Source organism: Jatropha curcas, chromosome 2, assembly GCF_041381405.1.
Source record: "Jatropha curcas cultivar XTBG-Jc1 chromosome 2, XTBG_Jcur_1.0, whole genome shotgun sequence".
NCBI classification, from domain to species: domain Eukaryota; kingdom Viridiplantae; phylum Streptophyta; class Magnoliopsida; order Malpighiales; family Euphorbiaceae; genus Jatropha; species Jatropha curcas.
This window is the reverse complement of record NC_143152.1, coordinates 25,025,338-25,049,087: the sequence shown is the minus strand read 5'-3', so window position 1 is coordinate 25,049,087 and position 23,750 is coordinate 25,025,338. Positions and strand designations below refer to the sequence as shown.

At 32.0% G+C, this 23,750-nt stretch overlaps 2 protein-coding genes and 1 long non-coding RNA gene across 4 annotated transcripts; 2 read left to right on the top strand and 1 right to left on the bottom strand.

The window, feature by feature from the left end:
* Positions 1-200: 200 nt before the first annotated feature.
* MYB3R-5 (myb domain protein 3r-5) lies at positions 201-8,157 on the bottom strand. Its single transcript, XM_012219544.4, has 9 exons — positions 7,928-8,157; positions 7,357-7,527; positions 7,159-7,210; positions 5,947-6,004; positions 5,266-5,360; positions 5,036-5,139; positions 4,621-4,749; positions 2,618-3,699; positions 201-719 (listed from the first exon to the last, which is right to left on the bottom strand). Exons 2-8 carry the CDS (start codon positions 7,503-7,505, stop codon positions 2,628-2,630), a joined length of 1,659 nt encoding a protein of 552 aa, XP_012074934.1. The 5' UTR covers positions 7,506-7,527; positions 7,928-8,157; the 3' UTR covers positions 201-719; positions 2,618-2,627.
* A 5,031-nt stretch (positions 8,158-13,188) lies between these two features.
* On the top strand, positions 13,189-16,246 carry LOC149498460 (uncharacterized). Its single transcript, XR_016319799.1, has 2 exons — positions 13,189-14,023; positions 15,963-16,246. It is a non-coding gene; the product is annotated as an uncharacterized LOC149498460 (long non-coding RNA).
* Positions 16,247-17,083: 837 nt separating this feature from the next.
* LOC105636294 (ATP binding microtubule motor family protein) lies at positions 17,084-22,233 on the top strand. 2 transcript variants are annotated; one of them, XM_089718500.1, is made up of 13 exons: positions 17,084-17,489; positions 17,586-17,754; positions 18,282-18,723; positions 18,795-18,997; positions 19,117-19,403; positions 19,482-19,545; positions 19,870-19,957; positions 20,294-20,592; positions 20,668-20,714; positions 20,800-20,821; positions 20,905-20,967; positions 21,777-21,815; positions 21,908-22,233. In XM_089718500.1, exons 1-13 carry the CDS (start codon positions 17,254-17,256, stop codon positions 21,998-22,000), a joined length of 2,052 nt encoding a protein of 683 aa, XP_089574626.1. In that variant the 5' UTR covers positions 17,084-17,253; the 3' UTR covers positions 22,001-22,233. The 2 variants fall into 2 exon arrangements, with proteins under 2 accessions (XP_089574626.1, XP_089574627.1); XM_089718501.1 differs by having other exon boundaries at positions 17,085-17,489; positions 18,282-18,678.
* The last annotated feature ends 1,517 nt before the right edge of the window (positions 22,234-23,750 follow it).

The following is a 23,750-nucleotide window of genomic DNA, read 5'->3' as shown; positions in this document are numbered from 1 at the left end:
TGTAAATCAATTAAAAAACACAAAATTACACAATCCGTCAATCACCATGCTTGGTATATCACAAGTTTATATATAAAATGAAGGCTTCTATCCTATTGTAGATTTGTATTTCACTCACTATATGCATTAAAAAGGCAAGTATTATTTTGTGATATTATTCAAACTAAATTCAAATTATTCTATATGACCAAAAAATAAAGTTCTAAAAAAAAAATTGTATTCCCATTTTGATTCCCAAAAATCAATTGTGCACTATAAGCAGTTCTGGGAAAAGTGCACATCCATGCAAAGTACTGCACATTTCTTCTCTAAACTGAAAAAACTTGATAAAAGAAAAGGCTTCTCTCTTGAGCATCATTTCTTCTCTAAAAGTGGGGTCTGTACAAAGCTGTTACAGTGGATATTTACCCAAGAGCAATTGGGACATATAATCTCTTATTCTACACATACCACAAGTCTTCTGCCAGTGGTTTTGGCTCAGGGTGGTGTAATGGAAAACAGAAGTCCCCCATGTACACAAAAAAAGGGGTGCAATTGTCTAAATTGGAAGATGATCGACTTAGACCAGTGTTGAAGACATGCATTAACGAGCGTATCCAAATTTGTCCCTGTTCAACCAGCCTTATGATTTTGAAATCCAGTTACCACCAAGATCGAACAGCTTTATGATTTTTGTCCCTGTTCATCCAACCTTTCAAGAGTATGTCCATTCTAGATCCCTGAAAGTCGATCAAAAAGCGAAGTTAGAAAACTCTGTTTTCTTGTTTTGATCTCCATGATAACTCAATAATAAACAATCAGCATAAACAAATTCCATAAGAATGCAGGCACAACTTCCAACAAAAATCATAAATGAACACAAGCCTTGAAAGGTGTCAACATTCCATTTCTCAATTGGTTTTTATGCAAAATGTAACATTAACTTCGATTAGTGATGTCTATGATAATTCAACAATAACAATGGATTCATGATACTAGAAGAAACAAAAGCAGAAAATGAGCACAAGCCTTAGAAAACATCAACATTCCATTTCTCAATTGGTTTCTATACAAATTGTAACATTAATTTTGATTAGGAGGTCTATGGTAATTCTAACTATTGACTCATGATACTAGAAGAAAGAAAAAGCAGAAATGCTTAAGAAGTTTATCGGCATTACAACTCCTCACTATAATATACAGATGTTGATGTTGTGAAGTGCATGCATTATGCTTTTAAACAAGAGACAAATTCCTTCAGTTTTTCTAGCAGCATCATACCTTGTGGAAGATGCACAAAGAAATAAAAGAAACTATTGGGATATCTGGTAAGAAATGATTTCTCAAATTCAACTCTCACCTATTACTTGTATCTTCCACAAGAATGTAATGAAAGATAAGTAGTGTGTTGCATGTCCCGGACTTTTCTTTTTGCATTGGGAACACTTACGTAATTGAAGAAGAATTAATAGGTGAGACTTGAATTTGAGTAATTGAAAAAGAATTTGTATCACACTTCTTTTCTTTTGTCGTTGCTCTTTGCAAAAGGCTAGTAACCAAGAAAGGCTTATCTAGTATTTTTATAATTTTACCTAATTCTTTAATTTTCTCAGTTTAGGTCATGAAAAAAGTGGATATAGCTCATTAGGTTAGGCATTTAATACAAAACCAATAATTTTACAATTCATTGACTTCATTTTTCCTATACGTGTAACTTTTCTAATTGGCAATTGACTTTTTTTTTTATCACGATCCAAATCTTATTATAATAAGTTTACTATAGTCTTGTGAAAAAATAGAAGTACTATCACTATGTATATATTAGGCATGAAGAGTAATGAATTAACCATAACTAGAAATAAAATATATATAAAATAAACTTTTTATTTGAGTTCACTTTCCACTGTATTCTTGTTAAGGTTGTAAGCAAATGCTTTCCATACAACGATTACAATGTGTTGGTTATTAGAATTGGAATGAATAAATGATCATCTAAATCTTTGCCTAGTATCAAATGACACTTTAAGTGGGCTTGGGACACAACATTCATTTTGCGCTTACAACAAAAGAAGATATGAACAAAATAAACCCAAAGATCTTTAATTCTAGTTGGGACACTCACCCACTCAAATTTTACTTGTAGGCATTCCTCTACACTTTGTAAGGAAAAGGGAGATTTATCAAAGGGATGGGAAAGAAAGTTAAAATTTAACCTCCTCGTACAGTAACAAGGTTAATTTGGGAGGAACAGAGCAAGGTTAATTACAATTAACAATGAAGTGTGATATCTACAAACATATCCTTGTTTCTAAACAACATAAAGCAAGATGTAATAGACAAGCACATCAGTAATCTTTTATTTAGTTTACTACCTTCCTTACACCCCCCCCAACTTGGGGTTTAAAACTATTCCTTATCCTTAATTCTCAAAATTCTCAAATTAAAACTCTCCCAAACAAGAAGTCAAGGGTATCCCTCCTCCACTTACCTTTCCTTACATACCTTTACCCTCAATCCTAAAAGTGTAAGGGTGAAACTAAAGTACAAAACTATGGCAAAGAAATTAAAAATACTACCCATAGTTTGAACAAAAATTTTGAATAAAAGAACTTGCCCGATAGGTAAAATTGTAACTTACAGGTTATGCTCTAGGTTACTCCCATCTTCGTTGCATGAGAACAATCTTCACTGACGAGGGAGCTCCCTTTCGCAGATAATCCCACAGATTTGGCACCGTCACATCCGTCATTTTCAAAAGTAAACTCAAGCTGCCTCTCTACAGATTTGAAAACAGCAGTTCGCTTGGATTTCAACCTGTACGGTGGCGATGCATTGAAAGCTTTACCGTTACATCCAATGGTGTTATCATCTGGATGAGGGCTGTAACAAGAACTTCCATCTTGAGACTCAATCTTTTCTGGAGTTCTCTCAGTTCTCTGTAACCTGTCTTCAACAGATTCCTGACCTCCTTTCCCAATTTTACTGGGAACTGAGTGTACTTGACTTCCTATTTTTCTTTTTCGAAATATGGATGGAGTGTTGGGGTAGCTCTTAGCAGCAATTCTCAATATCGATTCAGGGCTTTGAGCATTTAAATAATTACTCTTCACACAAGGTGGAGTGAAGAAACTAATAGAAGACATTGGGCTAGAACTGTACTCACGCTGCAAATGATGTATAACAAAGGGATCCAAATCTAGTGGAGTATAAGTTTCTAACTGTGGTGGCTTATAATACAAACAACCATATTGAGACCCAATAACTTTGTCTTCAACAATTTCACAGTTGATTCCACAATTCTCACATGTCCGTAGTGACTCTGAATTACAGCAACTAAGATCTGCAATAAAAGATTGGGGCTTACATTCTACCCCTTCAGAATCAGCAGATTCATTTGGAAGAACACTTGAAGAAGCTGCCATATCTCGCCTTGGAGCTGATGACTCCAACTGATCCTTGACATCTTCTAGCTTGCATACATCAGTAGTTCCTGATGAAGTCTGCGCGGTTGAATCTGATTCTTTACTTGTTTTGGTGACAGTTGGCCTATGAATATTGTCATTTCCATTTTGGATACCATTCTTTGCAACTGAAGAAGGTTTTCGAGACGAAAAAATTATCTCACTCTTGACAACTGGAGGAAGTTTTCCAGTAGCTAAATAGAAATCTAATTTTTTCTTCAAGGAACTATTCCAGTGATTTTTGATGGAGTTATCGGTCCTGTGCAAACAAAATTTGAGTCAAATTCGAGAATTAGGTTGAATAAAATGCAACTATTAGCTTATGGTTCGTAAAGAACTTTCCATGAGACAGCTCCCACTATCAGGATTCTTACCAATTGCCTCCCTCCTTGCACAAGGAGAGGGTCACTGGGCCAAAAGACCATTTATGACCTAAAATGTGGGACAAAATGCAATTTTAAGGCACTTAACATAACTTCATTCTGTTTAATAAAGGACCATCCCAGCCTCGAGGAATCAAGAGATCTTTTCTGGTGCTGACAATGAATCTCTCGTCCTTTCCCTTTCCGGAGCGAGATGGGTTATTTCGTTGACATCCACAAATGTAGTAGAGTAGGTTAAGATAGGATCCATCTTAATTTCCAAACAGAGTTTTATTTGTCATTTCTTTACTTTATGACTTCATCCAGATTACAGAACTATAACCACAAAACACCATTGATAATAAAATGAAAAGATTTCAAAATTCAGAATCCATCATTCTTACAAAATTAAATCAAACAACTGAAACTGCAACAACTTCACCTTTAACCCGAAAAATTCAAATATTATATGACAAAACAAAAAATTCTCATAAAATATAGTAGAAATAGAATTTCACACTTCAGATTCTTAAGCATAATCGTCGGTAATGAAAAGCATATCCTGCAAGCGAGAGACAATGGACTTTACCATCTAATTGCATATAAACTTGAAAATCTTTTGACATCGCACCACCAGATAAATAAACAAATATTACTGACTCCAACATACTAAAAGGAATGTGAACGCTAAATTTTTTTTAACATCAAGAGTTCTTGAATTGACCAACTTTATTTCCAGTTAAAACCTTATGTATTAATATTTACCCGACATTTACAGATTAAGCAAGAACAACTACAGATTAAGCAAGAACAACTACCTTCCAGGCAAAACTTTAGCTATTTCAGCCCATTTGTTCCCATGTATCCGATGGGCATTCATGAGAGCCAACTCCTCTTCTAACGTCCAAGCATCCTTTTTAATATCAGGATTCAAATGATTGTGCCACCTATACAAACATTTGAAACAAAGACTTTAATGAATATATAAATCAACCAAAAACTTTTGCACCCTTCCTGTTGCTTTACCTTAAAATGATAAATAAAAAAGAAATAGATGTCAGCATGTGTGCAAAACATTATGTATGAGGATATACTGGCAACTAAGGGATTTTCATGTGCCCTTCGTTAAACCAAGAGGGGAAGGTAATGATAAATGGAATGCACCACTCATCATTGCAGGGATAGTTAAGCACAATCAACCCAGAGTTAATTATCTTCACTTATGAAAGTTACCTTTCACGGCATTGTTTCCCTATGCGACCAGGCAAAGACTTTGCTATGACTGACCATTTTGTAGGTCCATATTTTGCGACCAGTTCTGTTATTTTGTCGTCCTCCTGCAGAATGAAATACAAAATAAACTTCACTGCTTGATTTTATAGCCAAAAGAAGAAACAATCACCCGATGCTTAAATTGTAGCCTTCAAGAAAAGATAGTCACATAGATTTGGCCCCGCACCTACCTCTTGAGTCCATGGTCCTTTAACAAGATCAGGATTAAGAACCTTTTGCCATCGATGCAGACATTGCACTTCTGATCTATCTGGAAAAAACTCAGCTGCATACAGACAGATATGATTTACATGTAAGATCACGCATTGTATGTAAAAAACCAACGGTAAACACCTATATATGTTTTTATGCTACAAAATCATTTATTACTCCCCTCAACAATTCTGTTACCAAAGCATTTGATCACTGAATGTTCTACCAACTTCAGCTGCATGTGTCAATACCACTAGAACATAGTTTTCATTGCACGAGAAAATACAATTTATCCATATTAACTTAGAAGCAATACTAGCATCTTCTCAACGTATGCTCCAAGTGCTTGCAAGTAACAATATGTATGTCCTTATACTATGCAGAAAGTGTTGGTTGTATGTCAAATATCCTGGACAACAATAATTTTAAGATTCAGGGAACGGGAGTCAGTTTCTTGATGTTTTCTTGGATGTATCTTTTTATTCTCCACATTTCAGTATTATGCTAAGCAAGCAAGCACATTATGCTAACAGGCACCAGCACTCATACACATCATTGAATATCCAGAACATAATAACGAAATATATTCCAAGAATCCAGAACACATTTCTCAGTAGCTAAAGCATTTTAACATGAGGCATCTAAAGAAAGAGGGGGACCTATTTTCTTCCAACTTTTCCCCTTAAAAGCAGCAACAGCATTTCTTAATGTCTCATCCTGCAAAAAATATTGAAATCATTAGAAACAGATACTTGAAGGAAAAAAATGTAACGAATAGCAACTAACACATAATTTGAACAAAAACATCAGATATACACCAATACTAACACATAATTTGAACAAAAACATCAGATATATGAAAGTGTGGATGATTTACACCAATTGAAGATCCACATGTACACATCAATACTACTATATGTTAGTTGCAAAGCCAGTAATACTTTAATATGGATCCTAAGATGGATATTGCGGAATGCAAATATGAAATAGATGACGAATCAACACATTTTTGGGAAGGTGGAAGTGGCACTCATTGAGGAGGCAGCGTCAAGAGCACTTAGGGGGTACAATGAATTAAGTTGAGCCGAGCTTTGACTAGATCAAGCTAGGCTCATTATTAAACAAGCCAAGCCAAACTGAGTTGAGTACCATTAGGCTCATGTAAAGCTCGCAAGCCTAGATGAGTTTAATCGAGCTTACACTTTTTTTTTTTTAATCAATTTACATAATAAATTTAATAGTTCATAAATTTATTCAAAAACTAAAATAGATATGTCAAAAACTATAATAATACTTTTTTATAATAAATGTGTAAACATTAACTATTATACTATTGAAAATTATTTTTTTGGCCAATAATTTTCAAAAAGTATATTTATGCATAAAAAATAATAAACAAAAATACGAAGATATCTTGTATATAAATAAGCTAAACAAGCAAAGTTTTGCTTAGCTCAATTCAGCCCTAGTGTTTGAGATGGTTTGGACGGGTGCACATAAACTTGCTAATGCACAATAACAGCAGATTGAATATATTAAAAAAATGAAAAAGAAATTGAGAAGAAGATGTAGTTTGAAATGGAGGAAGTGGTAAAAAAAGGAATTATACCAGATCTTTCTATAGATGTAACCCAGAAATGAAGGAACAAGATTGATGTAGTTGATTCCACTAGCTTGGTATTAAGGTTTGCATAAGGTTGAGCAATAATTTAACAAAAATATCAAGCTATTCCAGATTAGACACAACAGGCTTCTTGGAAAACCACAACCTTAGAGAAAAAGTGAAACATAAACAAATTCTAAATATAATCAATCCTTTCAAATATTCTATGATATATGTGTGAGTTAAAGTAAATCCAAGAAACGCATACCTCCTCTGGAGTCCAGCCACCTTTTGCTCGCCGAATTGGCCCAGTGGTTCTCCTGCAACCCAAATTCCAGATTCATCATTTGGGTTTTAAGTAAAATTTAAACGTAAAACACTCAAGTCCAATTAGACTTACAAAAATCACTAAGTGAGAGAAAGCGCAGCTTGCTAAGAAACAATAAAAGGGAGTTTCAATAGTGACCTATTATGAGTTGGTGAAGCTGTGGCTGGACTGGATACTCCAGGAGACTTGAGAATAGCACTGCCACTTCCTTCAGATAGAGACGAGCTGGAAGCCGCTGTTAATTGCTTATTTTCAAGGCAGCACTCTTCTATCTTCACCTCATCCATCTTCTTTCTTCTATAAGCATCTCTAAAACCAAATTTTCCAACAAATTAATGCTAATATTTAATCATACAAATAGAACAGAAAGCATAAAAACTTAAACAACGAGTGATCCTAATCTACAAAACAAAACCCTAGAAAACCCCAACTCTAGACCAATACAATCAATCCCACAACACCAAATACAGATACAAACGAAACCCAGATCTTATAAATCAGTAATTAGATCAAAAGAAATCAAGTTTGCATCGAATTTTAGGGTTTTTATTAAAAAAAATATTATTTCCGAATCAGAGCTACTTAAACCTCGAACAAATAAACATTACACGATCAAAAACTGAAGATACAAAAGAACCATAAAAAAGAAAGCAACTTTGAAAAACTGAACAAAAACTACATAATTGAGCGAAAGTGAAAAGGAGCTGACCTCTGAAGTGGCGGGAATCGAAGTCGAGCTCATCCAAAGAGAGAGACAAAAAGAGAAATAGAAACTGTCCCCGTTTTAGAGCCAAAGGGAGAAGAGAAGATAAATGAAACGTTTCTCTTGCGAAGAAAACAGAAAAACAAAAGCGCTTTTGCTTCGAAAAATCCTCGCCCGTTGAAACTGAGAGAGAGAATAATACAATAGAAGAGAGTAGATTTATATGTAACGAATATATTAGCACCGACCGTCTCCGTTAAAGGCCGTTGTAGACAGCTTTTGCCTTTTCATGAGCTCTAAAACCCCTATTTCTTAACGGCGGTTTAACGCTGACGTGAACGTCGGGACCAAAGTTTGAACCTCAAACGGCACACAAAAATTTCTGAAAGCCCAAATGTTTTAAATGTCGAACTAGTTTTCGAGCTGTGAAGTGTAGAACACGTTTCGCGGAAGTTTCTGAACCGTTGGATTGGGAAGTACTTGTCGAAGTTTAAGGCTGTGTTTGGAGGAAAGAAACCTTTTATCTGATTTTCAGTTACTTCCCCACCAAGTCTACCACATTGATACAAATCAACAGCAATTATAAATTTGAGTTCAACTAAATTTTATTGAATAATATAATATTTAATTTAATTATTTTATATAAAAATTTTAATTTTTTATATATGGTAAATACGAGATGCAATTAGTTATCAAAGCATAATCAACTAAGATTGGATAAGAAAATCCACTAGGAATGTGCACAGCGTTCTTTCTTCCTTCTTGGTTAGAATTTTCTTTTATTTTCTCCATTGAAACACAAAAACTAATATATAGATATAGGAGGAGGCTGATTTTTGTCTCTTGTAACAATTTCTCCCTTTTATTTTTGATTTTGTTGCAAATTTTTATGTTCTTTTTGTTAAACACGTTATAGATTTATGCCCATTCGACATAATTTATATTACTTATGTTTATGCTATTTTTCGCGGTTTATCTCCATTTTGTGTGGAGTTTGTGATCTCTTCACTTTATGTGGAGTATTTGTGTTTTATTTGGACATGTGTGCAATTCATGAGTCTTTTAGAGCTTAATAGTGTGGTCTGTTCCTCCATTGGATTTAATGATTCAAACCCTATGTGTGTTCATCATAAACAATTAGTTCATAGATATTAGGCCATGTACAGGAGATTCAAAGAGTTTATCTAGCTAGCTACTTTGAAGATCTATTAATATTTTTAAATTCAAATTTCAAATTTTATTAGAATTTCTTATTAAATCAGCGAATAATAATTATTTTAGTTATAATAATATTGTTATATGTTTTATCTTCAGAAGAAGGTCATGTCCTCCCTATATTATTTGTATTGATTTGAAATTTTTAAGGAACTCCTAATATATTATATTAAAAAATATATATATATGGTAAATATGAAAATAAAAATTTTAAGTCGATAAAATTTTAAAAAATAAAATTGAATTTAGTCTCATCTCTTTTGCCTAATACACTCTTTATTTTAATTGTTACATATATGTAATCAATAATTTATATATAGTTTTAAATAATTTGTAAAATATATATATATATATATTTTTTTTTTGTATATTAGATGCTTCACAATTTTTTGAAATTTACTGATATGAAAGCTCTTGCATAATAACTTCCAAAATGGATTTTCTTTGAAAAAATTTCAAAATTATATAGACAGTAAAATTTAACTTTACAAAAGTTTTAATTTATAATTAAAATGGGTTTTTTATCTTATACTAACAGTTCCAGAGTATACCAAAAATTCCTTTATTCATCGACCAATAAATTTAATTAAGTATTTTTTCAATTCTAAACATTAACAAATAATTGGATTTTTATAAATTTCGTTCGCTATAAATGAATTCATTTGTAAATGAAATTTATTTTCATGTTTGTAATGAATTCAAAATTGAAAATTCATTTATTTATTTTTCTAAAGTACCATTAGCATAATAATTTTAAAAGGCTAAGGGGATAGATAGTTTTGTCATAAATTTCTGAGTTGTTTAAATATAAGGAATTCATTTGAAAATTTCATCTTTTTTTATAGATTTTATTTAATTATATCCATATTCATAGAATTTAAAATTTCATTTGGTTTTCAATACCAAACATAAAATTTAGATCTATAAATGAATTTCACAAAATTTTATGGAATTTATTAATTCCAAACAATGGTAGATAATATTTAAATATCTTCTTTTTCATAATCTCTGCAAAAATATATTAAAAACTTTCTTTAATCACATTTTTCTTGTCTTAAAATTATATATCATGTTTTTTTTATCAATATTTGTATGATTTTCCTTTATAAAAAGCTTATAAACAACTAATTATACATTTTAGAAATTATAAACCTTGTATTGCTATGTACAAAGGGAGCAAAAAAATTCAAAAGACAAAATTGACTAACACGGTTACAACAAGCACGGCTACTGATATTATGGTCGAACCAAAGACAGAAATTTGAAGGAGAAGAATGCAACCATAGGCGTCTATTATGAAATTTGAACCCTAATTTATTATTTAATGAGCAATAAAATTAGTTTTTCTATAAATATGAACGATTAACCTCCAATTTGTACTTAGTCAAGCTCTTATAATAACTCAAAAAAGGTTTTATATTTCCTAGCCAATTCACTACAAGCTTATTATCATGTTCAATAATGAGTTATCACATATATTATATGTTGAGCTGACAATTACAAAAGATGAATAACGCAGTCTGTGGTTTAAAGTACTTTTAAGATATCAACGGAAATCCTTTTACAACTTTTCAATGCTCATCGATGGGGTACTGTATATGCAATATCTGGACGAGTAATGGTCACATAGTAAAGATCTTTTTCTGTAAATTTCTTTGTTATGAAAAGGAATGGCTTTAGTTTTCAGTAGAGGAGAGACGAGGCCATAGTTGTGGTGGTTGGTTTGGCACTACCAATGTTTATATGAGATAACAAGCTAAAAACATATTTTGTTGATTGAGAATGATCCTAGTTTCTTGTATTGAACTTAATAATAAGGAAATAAGACAAGTGACCAAGAACATGTAAAGGAGATTCTACCTATAATTTTAAAATAACATTAGAAATATGAGTTGTACGGTTAGGTATAAGTACAATATCATCTACATAAATTAGCATATAAAGAATAGTTAAAGAGGAGACGTAAATAAAAAGGAAAGAATCAACAAAACAAAATCCAATAGATTGAATTAAGAAAATATCAAGACGTTTAAATCAAGCTCAAGGTGCCTGTTCCAAACCATATAATGAATTAGTTTTCAAATAAAATATAGGTGATATTAAACCTAGATGGTTGAGACATATATATATATATATATATATATCTTCTAACTTCCTATGGGAGGAGGGCATTAGAGATGTCTAGTTGCTGAAGGTGCCATCCATAATAAGCAACAAGAATTTAACAAAACATGAATAGTGGTTGCCTTGAAAATAAGATTAAATAAGTGTGTCGTTTCGACCATTTTGTCAAATTTGTGATCTTAACAACAATATCCATCTTTTTGTTGAAAAGTAGTCAAATCTTTTATTGTCAATTTTGGATTCTTCTTCTAATTTTAAAGAGAAGTTTGATTTGGAATTGAAGAGAAAGGAAAGAGGAGAGGTAAATATTGTTAATCTGTTTGCTATCAATGATAAGAAAGGAGAAAATTTCCGTTGGAAGCGCTTCCCTTCAATGGGTCTGACCCAATGCGAGCGTAATTAATATAAAAGGATGAGGACACTTATGGTATAAAAAGGAAAATTAGAAAATTTAAAAATTTCATAGACCAAATTTACAATTAACCCTAATTTTTATATTAATCCTAATTTTTATTTACAGATGGAATACGGGTGTGAGAATAATTACTTACCTCTTTTTATTTGCAGATGGAGTGTAGGTGATAGAAAAATTGTCTCGTATCTTTCCATGAGGATGCCTAATTCCAATGCATACCAAATATAGGATGCATCATCATCATTAAAAGTAATTTTGGTATTTCTCAAAATTTAATGTTGTTAACATATCTTTTTTAGTTCGGTAGCAGAGTGCCTCGGAGTGGTTATATAAATTTACACAAATATAGATAGAAGCATGCACTAAAACCATGCAATTATGTTATTTAGCTGAATATATCATTTAATCCTTGAATTTTGATAAAAAAATTTCATAGCATCTTGAACTATAAAATCGATTTTGTAGTACTTTGAATTTTATTTTTTAAATAATTTCATACTTCCTCACACTAAAAATAGTAAATTTTATCGTTTTTTGGCTTTTATATGTAAAATATTGATTTGATATGTTGAACAATAATTTTATATTTTCTAATTTTTCAGTAAATGTTTAATCGATTTAATTTTATAAATTTAAGTGTTTAATGTGTCAAATAAAGTATTTAATAGATACAATTTTATAAGTTGAAGTATTTCACGAGTTAAATAAAAGTTGAGGATGCCACAATGTTTTTTGTGAAGTACATTGGTGAATTTATGTATTTTGCTTAAGTTATTTTGATATCATTTATTACATAAAGTATAAATGGTACCCCAATCAATTTTTTTTAAATTAACATATCATTTTTACTTAGAAAATTAGTAATATATAATTCATAACGAATTCTTATTAATCATGTGTAACATTTAACAAATATTTAGTAATAAGAGGTCTTGACGACTTAAATAAAACAAGTCAACTCTTCTGAATAAATTAGTCTTTTAAAACTGCATAAATAATTTTTGTTTAATTTTAGCTTTGTTTGGCAACGTTTTTAAAGAATGTTCACATATCTATGCTTTATTTATTTCTGTAAATAACTTAAAAAAAATAACATGCTGAAAAATATTTTTTATAAAAAATATTTTTCACAAATGATTTATTTTTTACTATTTGGTTGTAATATTGAAAATTAGTTAAAAATATTAAAGTCTTTATCTCATAAAACTATAAAAATTATTATTAATAATAGAAACTTTATAATTTAAGAATTTTATTGTTAAAAATGAGAAGAATGCAAAATAAATAAATAAATATATATATATATATATATATATATATATATATATATATATATATATATATATATATATATATATATATATATATATATATATATATGAAACACCCCGAATTTTTATTTTTGAAACTTTTGAATTTTTATTTGATTAAAAATCGGGAACTTTGACCGTGTGGGCTGTAAATGTAATACAGTATTCGAGCCCAAATTTTCGAATTGGGTCCAAGCCCAAAAACAGATTATTCGGAATTTTCGATCCGAGAACATTTAAAATTTTTTTTTACGAATCAAAAAATGAAACTAGTTACTAATCGATTATAAAGGTATGTATAGGTATGTAATTATTATATAAATTAATTATCCTAAATCGAATATCATAATTGTTCATATTTTATTAATATTGAGTAAATGGAGAAATGTTCTAGAACCAGCCTAAAAGAATCAAAATAAATCAAATCGGATTAGAAAACCAAGCAGATCGAACCGAATCATTGAATTGGACCAAACCGATTCGAATTGAATCGGAATAGTCTAGAAACCCAAAATTTCTTTTCTTCTTCTTCGTCCTTCTTCTCTAGCGTGGAACACAGCCTCCCCTCCCCTTTTCTTTTTTTTCGTTCACAGCCAACGCCACCGCCACCTATCGCTGCCGCCGCTCTCTCCATCTCCTCTGCTATTTCCGGCGAGCGCAGCTAGCGTAGCTTTCGCAGGAGAGCTGCGATTTCGCTCGATCGAGAAATCTGGTCTCTAATTCCTCGATCTCCGGCGACTTCAGTGCAAGCAGCCAGCTCCGGCCACTCTCTAGTCGACGGTGAAGCTCTAGCTCTCTTTCTCGCCGTTCTCTCTCTCTCTTCCTGTTTCGGCTGACGCAGCAGCAATCGGGGGAAACTGCGACTGTGGTGGCGATTGGCATAGTCCCGTTACCTGTTTTCTTTGCACTTTCCGGCAAGACCAGCCACAAGCTGGCGAATTCAACTCTCCTCTCGTCGCCAGCTCTTCATCGCACGCCATGGCTACCTTCCCCGGCCAAGTTGACGACGGCAGAACCGAACTTGGATTCCATAGGCAGGTAAAGTGATTGTTGACCCTTTTTCAGTATATTTTTCATGAATTCATTGAGTATAGTTATAGGATTTGATTTGCTAATTGAATTACTGTAGAATAAAGCCTTAGATACTACTGTTCATATAAATATTTTAGAAAATTTAAATTAATTTCTTGCTAACTTTATTTGAAACATATTTTGTTGAATATGCTAGTGTGATTAAGGTAGTCTTAGTTTAAGAATAGAGTAGCATGATAATCACAACAATTGTTATTTGTTAATACTTGGAGCTATTGCTTTATATACCTAGCTACTGATAAGGTGAACGTGAATAGCCAATTTTGAATTTTTGCTCTTGAAATCGATGTATAAATGATTCCTATATTGGGATGAGTATGCGAAGTCATAAACCAAGTTCTTAATGCGATATGAGTTTAAGTTTAAGGAAAATATATTTTTTCTTGGGGGCAGTAGCTATTTCGGGTACTTAGTACTATGTTAAATAATTGGTATGGAAACAGATGTATGTATATATTTATATTTTCAATACTCTTATGTGGGTTAGTGTTGGTTAGTGCTTGATAGCAATATTCTTGCTAAATTAACGATTCAATTGAAAAAAAAAAAAAACTCTTTAGCTATATCTAGAAGTGGTATTTTTATGTTAAGACGGAGAAATTTATGAAGCTTTAGTTATATGTTTAAGTTTCGAGTTGAGTTATCTAGTAGAAGTATTTACTAAATTGGAATTTAATTGAAATATTAGTTATTAATAGTTAGTCTAGAACTTTAATAAATGTTTAATGATATTGTTTATACCTTAAGCAAAGAATTATTGATAATATTCCTAGAATAGTTGAAGGTCTTTTAATTTGTAAATTATGGTTGATTGGTGATATATTATTGAAGGCGGATGGGTATTTGATTTGGTTGATTGCCCGACGGATGGGCTGTGTGGATTGAGTTAATATTGAATGAAATTTTTGATATTTAAACAGGTGGATAGTCCCATTTTTAGGGAAAATGCTGCCGAAATTTCAGTAGAACCTAGGCTACACATAATAAGTTTATTTAGATTAATTCTATAACTTGATATTTAATAAATAAAGTGCTCTGATTATTTTATTATTATCATGATTATTCATTTAATTATTCAAATATTTTTATTTATTTTATTATTGTTGTTTATTGTTAATACTATTTATTTATTTATTTGCATTGATTTTGGATGTTTAATTGTGCATTGCATTACGATGTTTAATTGATTAATATGTCTGCATTTGATTGCAATGTTTGATTAATTGTGTTGTGATAATGCTATGCTTTGTTTGTGTGGAATTGGGATGAAGTGGACCACCGTGGGTTTGTGAGGACGGTCTGTGATATGGATCCGAATATTATATGATATTTGACCGTCGGCCGGGAAAATGGGAGATCGGCGCCCCCGTGTGCACCTGATGATATGGATTATCTGGAAAACCACAGGATGGCTTCTTGTTGTTGCGCACCTGATAATCTAGATTTGATTGTAGCCCGCAGGGTGGCCTCCTGTTGTGAGCACTTGATGATCTAGATTGGATGGAGACCACCGGGTTGCCTCCTGTTGGTATGGAAAAGAAAAGAGAGAATGGAAATACCATGAGAGGACTGGTCAGTGAGGATTAGACCAGTTGGCCGTATGGGGGATCGGCTCCCTGGTGCACATGTATGAGAGGGCGAGCCATGTGTGAGGACGGCTCGTTGGGGTTTCAGGTGGCGCCACTGACTAATTTCCACGTGATGTGATTATATGAAGATGTTTATGATTGTGAGTGCTGGTGATATGCCATTTGTGTGACTGGCTGCGTGAGCATATAACTAGTCGGATGACTAGATTAATATGTGTATACATTTGTGTGACTGCGTGTGTTGTGCAATAATTATTACTCCTTAGAAAACTCACATGTTTTGTTTGATTTTTCAGGAAGTAGGTTTTTCCTTTAATCCGATTTAGGCTATGTTTCTTCGGCGCAGGGCAATAAAGAATTTTTCCTAGTTCCATAATTGTTTTGCTATGTATACTAACAGTTAGTGACTCCGCAGTTGTAGGATTTGTATACTTTTAATCGTTTATTATTATAGATGAGATAATTATGTGAACCCATATTATAAATGTGATGCATTGTTAATTAGGCCCGAACTGTGGAACGTTGTAGCCGATAAATTTGGGCCGAGATTTAATAAAATATTGAGGTTTATCTTTCATAATCATATGGGCTTAATGTTGAAATTTTATACCGAGATAATAGATTCTAGCGTTTCAGGCTTACTACGGGCCTCGGGGGCCTTAAGCATACCTGGGCCCTAGTGCCGGTCCGGCTCACGGAAACGGGTCGTGACAATATATATATATATATATATATATATATATATATATATATATATATATATATATTATGAAAGTCGCCGGTGGCCGGTGGTAAATGGTGACTGGTGGTAGTGACTGATGATTAATAAATTAAAAAAATATGAATTTATAAGATTTATCAATGTCCAAAAAATATTTTACTCTCTTGAAAATGAAAATTTATTTTCTTTAAAAAATGACTTAATTTTCCTTTAACTAGAAAAATATTTTTCTTTGACCAGGAAAATATTTGCCTTTGACTTATTTTTCTGAACGCTCAAACAACTGAAAATTATGAAAAATATTTTTCTGTAAATTATTTTATAGGAACAAATGTAAACTTTAAAAAGTTATTTAGAGTTGAAAGAGTGGATTATTGAATGTTACTCTTCTCTCCTTAATGTTTATATGAAGAGTGGATTGTCAAGAGTTGATAGCTAAGTAAAAATTTTCTTTTTTTTTTCACCATAAAATTATTTCTCCAACTTTTTTTTTTTTTTTTGAGTATTCCAGACAGAAAAAATTAGTTTTCAAAAAAAATTCATATAAATCAAGTATCAAAATTACAAATTCAATTAAAAAAAACAAAAAACTCACAAATTCACCATTTATCTCAACCTTCTGTGGGTCCCACAAGGCCCAACGGCTACGCTGTGCAGCAGAAATTTAAATGGAAGGACTTTAAAAAAGCCCAAAAAAGGCAATCTGCATGATTTGAACTTTTGAAAGCGGAGCCCTATTTCTCTCAACGGTCGAATTTACAATTCAACTCCTGTCTTGATCCGGAAAACAGCCTTTAATTTTCTCTCTTCTTCTAACATCCAAATTTCTCTCCAAATCTCACTCAATTGATATCACTTCTGTCTCAATGGAAATCCAAAGCGGTTCGCTGACTACGCCCAGATCACTCAAAACTTGCCCTCTAGAAAAACCCATGGATGCCAATTTCATCTCTAAGGTAAGAGTAATTGCAAGGGTACGCCCCTTTCTTCCTCAAGAGATCACAGCAAAAAATAGCAACCCTAGTTCGTGTATTTCAGTTATCCATCGAGATTGCGAGTCAAGAGATGAAGTGACTGTTCGTCTTAAAGATCCTGATACTAGGTGAGTAATTCTCTACATTTCGTTTTCGTTGGATGATGCAAGGTAATTAGTGCGTTTTGGTTTTTGATTATGGTTCGACCTTGTTATTATGTGTAGCCGAAGTGAGTGCTACCAATTGGATTCCTTCTTTGGTCAAGAAGACAACAGCGTGAGCAGGATTTTTGAGAAAGAAGTGAGTCCTTTGATTCCAGGAATATTCCAGGGCTATAATGCTACAGTTTTTGCCTATGGAGCTACTGGCAGTGGAAAGACCTTCACTATGCAGGTACTTTGACTAAAGAGAGGTTCAATTTTGTTTTCCCTAATTGATGTTGCTTCTAATTTGCTAAGAAACTGGGGAAAAAAAAAAGAAAAATTTGAAATTATTGTTTGGTCGGTTACTTGAAAAATAATAGTTTCACTCCAATTGAGCCCTAATGTTTGTGAACAGCAACAGCTGATGTTAGTCTCTTTGCATCAAATTGACCTGCACATTATCCAATTTTTGTTATAACATTCATTTATAAATGATGGAAGTTGGTAAATTATGTTCAATTCCATAAATCTCTGGTCACTTTAGATTTGAGTCTTGAGGGGAAGTATTAGTTTGTTTGGTTCTGTTTCAAACTCAGTAAAACTGAAACAACGGGAATTGTTTGTACCAAAATTTAAAATTATAAATATATATATTTTTGCTAAAAACTGTGTTTAGGTAATTGGGTTGTCTTGTCCTGATTGAACAGAATAATGCTCACCCCTACCTGTGACAAAAGAACTGAGCCTAATGCCGCTGTGATGTGGTTGATGTTTCAGGGTACTGATAAACTGCCCGGGCTAATGCCACAAGCCATGTCTACCATTCTGTCCACATGCGAGAGTAGAGGAAGTAAAGTGGAGATTTCATATTATGAAGTGTATCTGGACAGGTGTTATGATCTTTTAGAACTCAGGGAAAAAGAAATCATAATTCTGGATGATAAAGAGGGGCAAACTCACCTCAGGGGATTATCAAGAGTCCCTGTCAATTCAATGGCTGAATTTCAAGAGGTGTTTGCCCGTGTAACTCAGAGGAGGAAAATTGCACATACAGGTCTTAATGATGTGTCAAGTAGAAGCCATGGGGTGCTTGTGATAGGTGTCACTACTCCTTGCTGTGATGGTGATTCTGGGACACTTATTACTGGGAAGCTTAACCTCATAGACTTAGCAGGTCATTTCTACACTCACCTCAACACCTACCTCAAATTGACCATGGGTAGGTTGATGAGTATAGTTTTAGTCAGTCTAGTTTTATATTACTTATTTCTATTTTTGTAATTTAATCAGGAAATGAAGATAATAGGAGGACCTGTAATGAAGGGATGCGCCTTATAGAGAGTGCAAAAATAAATCAGTCCTTGTTTGCACTGTCCAATGTGATTCATGCACTGAACAACAACACTCGAGTACCCTATCGAGAGAGCAAACTAACCCGTATATTGCAGGACTCTCTTGGAGGAACCAGTCGTGCTTTGATGGTTGCCTGTTTGGTAAGAAGTTTTCGTTGTATTGTGATAAATATTTACTCACATTCCCAGACGTATCTGAAATTTAATTGGAATTCTTTTCTTCATTTAAATTTTTTTTTTTTTTTTATACAAAATGGTAGAATCCAGGAGAGTATCAAGAGTCTGTCCATACCGTAAGATTGGCTGCTAGATCACGCCACATCTCAAATTTTATTTCTTCAGCTAAAAAACAAGAGACTCCGAACGTTAAAGTTGATATGGAAGCAAAACTGAAGTCTTGGCTTGAATCTAGAGGAAAGACAAAGAGTGCACAAAGAATAGGAGCACATACTTCTCCATTTCCTAGTTCTATCAAGAAACACAATTATCAAAGCTCCGCAAAAGCGAAGGTCAATAGCAACCGGGGCATTTCAAATGCTAAAGAGAGGTAGAGATAATCGTTCCTGAAAGTAAAAGATGATGCATTTATTTATACAGATTATTCATATGCTTAATACATATGCAGGCCAACATCTGTGCCTCTCAGAAATCTTTTCAATACGGAAGGCTTAAAGGATTCTTTGTTGGAGGTATGTTCTTATTAAAATCGTGTCCTTTTAGGCACCATTATCTCCAGCGCTAGTATTGTTTTGCTATTCTGATTACCCTATAACTACTGCTGTCAATATCATGGAACTAGAATGCCAAATACAGTCTGCGAGTTGTTATTTTCAAAATAAGTTTGACAATCTTTTGTTTGTTTAAGTATTATCAATCACCCATTTTGCAAAATCATTTGACGAACAATTAAATGTCCTGCCCCTTCTGCTGAACCAGAAGCAATAGGAATTTATAATTTCAAAAATCATGTTATTTTGAACTATCAAACTCACAAATCTAAAGTCAATTTGCAGAGTCTGCAGTTTGTTGCTGAGGACAATAGAGAAGAGACCGTTGTTGATTCTGCTGAAACTGTTTTGAATTCAACTGCACAAAATCCAGGTACACAGCACAACCACTCAAATAAAGTCTTGTTGATTCATGAAATCAATGAATCAAATCAAATGGATTTTTATTTCTTGTTTCATTTTGTCAAGTTACTCGGAGTCTTGTAAACTATTCAATTAGACAGTTACTTGTTTCATGAAACCAATGAATCAATTCAAATGGATTTTTATTTTCTTGTTTCATTTTGTCAAGTTACTCAGAGTCTTGTAAACTATTCAATTAGACAGTTAATTGTTTCATGAAACCAATGAATCAAATCAAATGGCTTTTTATTTTCTTGTTTCATTTTGTCAATTTACTCAGAGTCTTATAAACCATTCAATTATGCAGTTGAGCCATTGGAGCAGGGGCCAAAGGCAACATCCGTAGACTCCAGCAACTTGATAGGAGCACCGCCAGTTAGCGATAAGAAAAATGATGCAGGAAGTCCTTTGAGAAAAGTTCTCTCCCCCATCAACTCGAATATAAATCAATTTCCCCAAGAAGAATTAGCATTTGCAGATCCAAAGTGCACCGCGTTCTTTGAGCCAGAGACTCCAATTACACCATTTACAGCAACACGGACAAATAAGTTCACAACAACAGGCACCCCACTAGACAAATTTAGTACAATGAGTAATAATCTGAAGGTAGGATAAGATCCAGCTCCAAAATATACAAAGCTGTTAAATTGTACTTCTAATTTCTAAATCTTTTATGCGCAGAGCTCTCTGATGCAACAGTACATCGAGTTCCTGAATACAGCGAGCAGGTAAAATATGTCCAAAGCTCTTTATAATTTTTTTTTTTTTTACATCCTTCGTATATAAACTAAAATTGTTAATTGCATTCTGCAGGGAGGAACTACAGGAAATCAAGGTACAATTACACATCAAATGACTTGTCTATCATGGGGCTAATTTATAACGATGTTGTCTTACTTTCCTGCTTCCCATATATAGGGGATTGGACAGAAAATGGCGGAATACATAGTTGAACTGAGAGAAACAAGCCCCTTGAAATCGGTGAGTAGGCCCTTTTAGACATGATTTTTTTTTTTTTTTTTTTTTTTTGGGCAGAAAACTTAAAAATAAAAACATGAAAAACAAAAATAGGAAAAAACAAGATAAAGCAACACAGAGTTGGAAAATTTCATTCATAAAAACAGAGTTTTCTTTCACTTTTTTTCTTCATTTTCTCTAACTCTCCTCTCAAGCTCACTCGTTTTTAACTCTCCTTTTACTATTTTTATATATAACATACAGAGTTTCTAAAGTTTAGTATTGCAGCAAAATTAAGAGAAGAATAGTAAATACCAAGAAGCAGCTAAAGTAACAGCATGATCGCAGCTATTGAAAATTAATAGCCTTCATAAGTATCATAAGGTTGTAAGACCCAGATGTTTTTTTTCCCGGAAAGATATTCATTGCCCAACCAGTCTTTTATTTTTATTTTTATTTTTATTTAGATTCTTCATCTCTCCTTCTTGATTTCAGTGACCGTTAAAGCCTTCAACACTTGCTTCAGTATTAATGGGTTGTAAAACCCAAATGTTTTCTTTTTTTTTCCCCTCAGATATTTGATGCTCAACTAACCTTCATTACTCCTCCTTGATGCAAGTGCTATTATACAGCCTTCAAGTTTTCTTGGGGAAATTCAAGTCTTTTTTTCTGCAATACCTTGGCAATAATATCAACATAATCTAACAATTTTCCAAGATACAAGCTTTTTAGTATATAAAAAATAAACAAAAAACCAGAAACAAAAATATACCAAACAACTATGGTATCCGACTTTTAGTATTAACACTGAAAGAGCTTTGAAACCTTTGCAGCTAGGTGATCTGGAGAAGCTAGGCCTTTCATCTAAGCAGGTAAAGAACTTTTAGAATATATGTTGATTGAGTGCAAGTTATAAGTTTGAGTCTATAAAGACGAACTAATAAAAAATGCATGCAAAACATAGGTTCACAACATGTTCAGCAAAGCTGCAAGAGCAATATTTGATAGACAAGAAATGGCTACACCCTGTTTGTCAGAGACTTTACAAGTCGAATAGTTATATGGATAATTCATCCATCAACAGTTTGATTCCAGTATCAATCAGTTAGTCCTTGCATTACTATTGTTATTGGTGATACGTGTCCTTACCTAGGACAGCCTTATTTTGCTTGTGCGTTTAAGGAATTGGTTTTTAACTCGGATGTGTATGTAATATATATTTATGTACAATTGAAACCTTTGTATTGTTCAATAACAATGATCTATATATATACACTTCATGTTTTTTAATTTCTCATAATTTTGATAAAATGGTTTTTAAGTTCAAAGATACATCTGGTCTATTCTCTGTAAAGGAAGCTGAGGCTACGGTGCGTAGGGAAGCAATTCAGTGGATGATTTCTCGTAAATTATCAGCAGTTTGGATGAATGATTGCTGCTTTAAAAACATATGCTGGTTAATTTGTAAGAATTTGGTAGTCTTGTTTTAAATTGTAAACAATTTCTGTTATCTTGTTACAATCAATCATGGAGTTGGGTTAAGAGATAAAGCCAATTAGCTGGCAAGAGCCTCCTGTGTTTCTTGAGGCCTTACTTTCTGTTTCTGAATATAACTGCTGCTTTTAAAAAACATTGTTTAGAAGATTCCAGAGAATAATTAAATTTAATGTTTCATATTTGAAAGTGAAAAAAATATTTATTTGGGATAAATAAAAGAATTCAGCAATAGAATAGATAAAAAATAAAGAGAATACAAATTTACTTGATTTCTAACTATATCTACTTTAATTTTTATTCAACTCTCTCTGTCTTATTTTATTGACTTGTTATTTATTTTTTGAATGTTCCAAATTGTTTGTAAGGTTTCTAAATTTATATATTTAAACAATTATTTATCCCATAATAATCTTTATGATTATTCATTAAATGAAAGTAATGAGTTAAAGACAAAAAAGCGCAAAATAACATTTATTGACTAAATTTTTAATATGCGTATTTTATCAAATCATAAATATTAATTTTCACTAATGCCCAGATTGTTCTCTTGTTTTAATAGTCAAACTACTATTATCATTTAATTGAAATCGTGATGTAAGCAAATAAAAATTTTAAACCTTAATAATTTAACATGAATAATTTGATTTTAATGGATATCAATAAGGATATATCAGAAAAAAATAATACAAAATGATATCTTAACTATTAACTAAAAGAAAAATAGTTCCCTTCGAAAAAAAAAAAACTAAAAGAAAAATAGTTGATTAAATTAATTCAGTTCTAGAAGAATACGTAATTCAATTAATCTAATTATAATATATACTCCAAACTCTAAAAGTTTTATATTAATAATTTCTTTAAACGTTCAAAATTAATTATTTAAAGATTTTTTATCAAAATAAATTCAAATTCAATTAATTATTTACAACAGTTACCTTTTTTAGTAAATTTAATTAACATATAAATATGAACCGATTTAGTATAGTTTTTTTATCTATAAATATAAAATAATATATAGATATAAATTATTTTGATAATAAATTGGAATAATTATTAAAAAAAAATTCAGTGAACACTTATTTATATTAAATTCAATAACTAAATATAAACACAATAATTTACCCTAACACAATAATACTTATTTTCGATAGTTTCCGTGAAATTTAAAATATTTTAAAATAATTTTAGATATATGCAATTAAAAGATTTTATCTTAAAAAATATTTATTTATAATATTTAATTGAAATTTAAAATATTTTGATTTGGAGAGGGATAAAAATAAGGAAATAAATTGAAAAATATATAATAT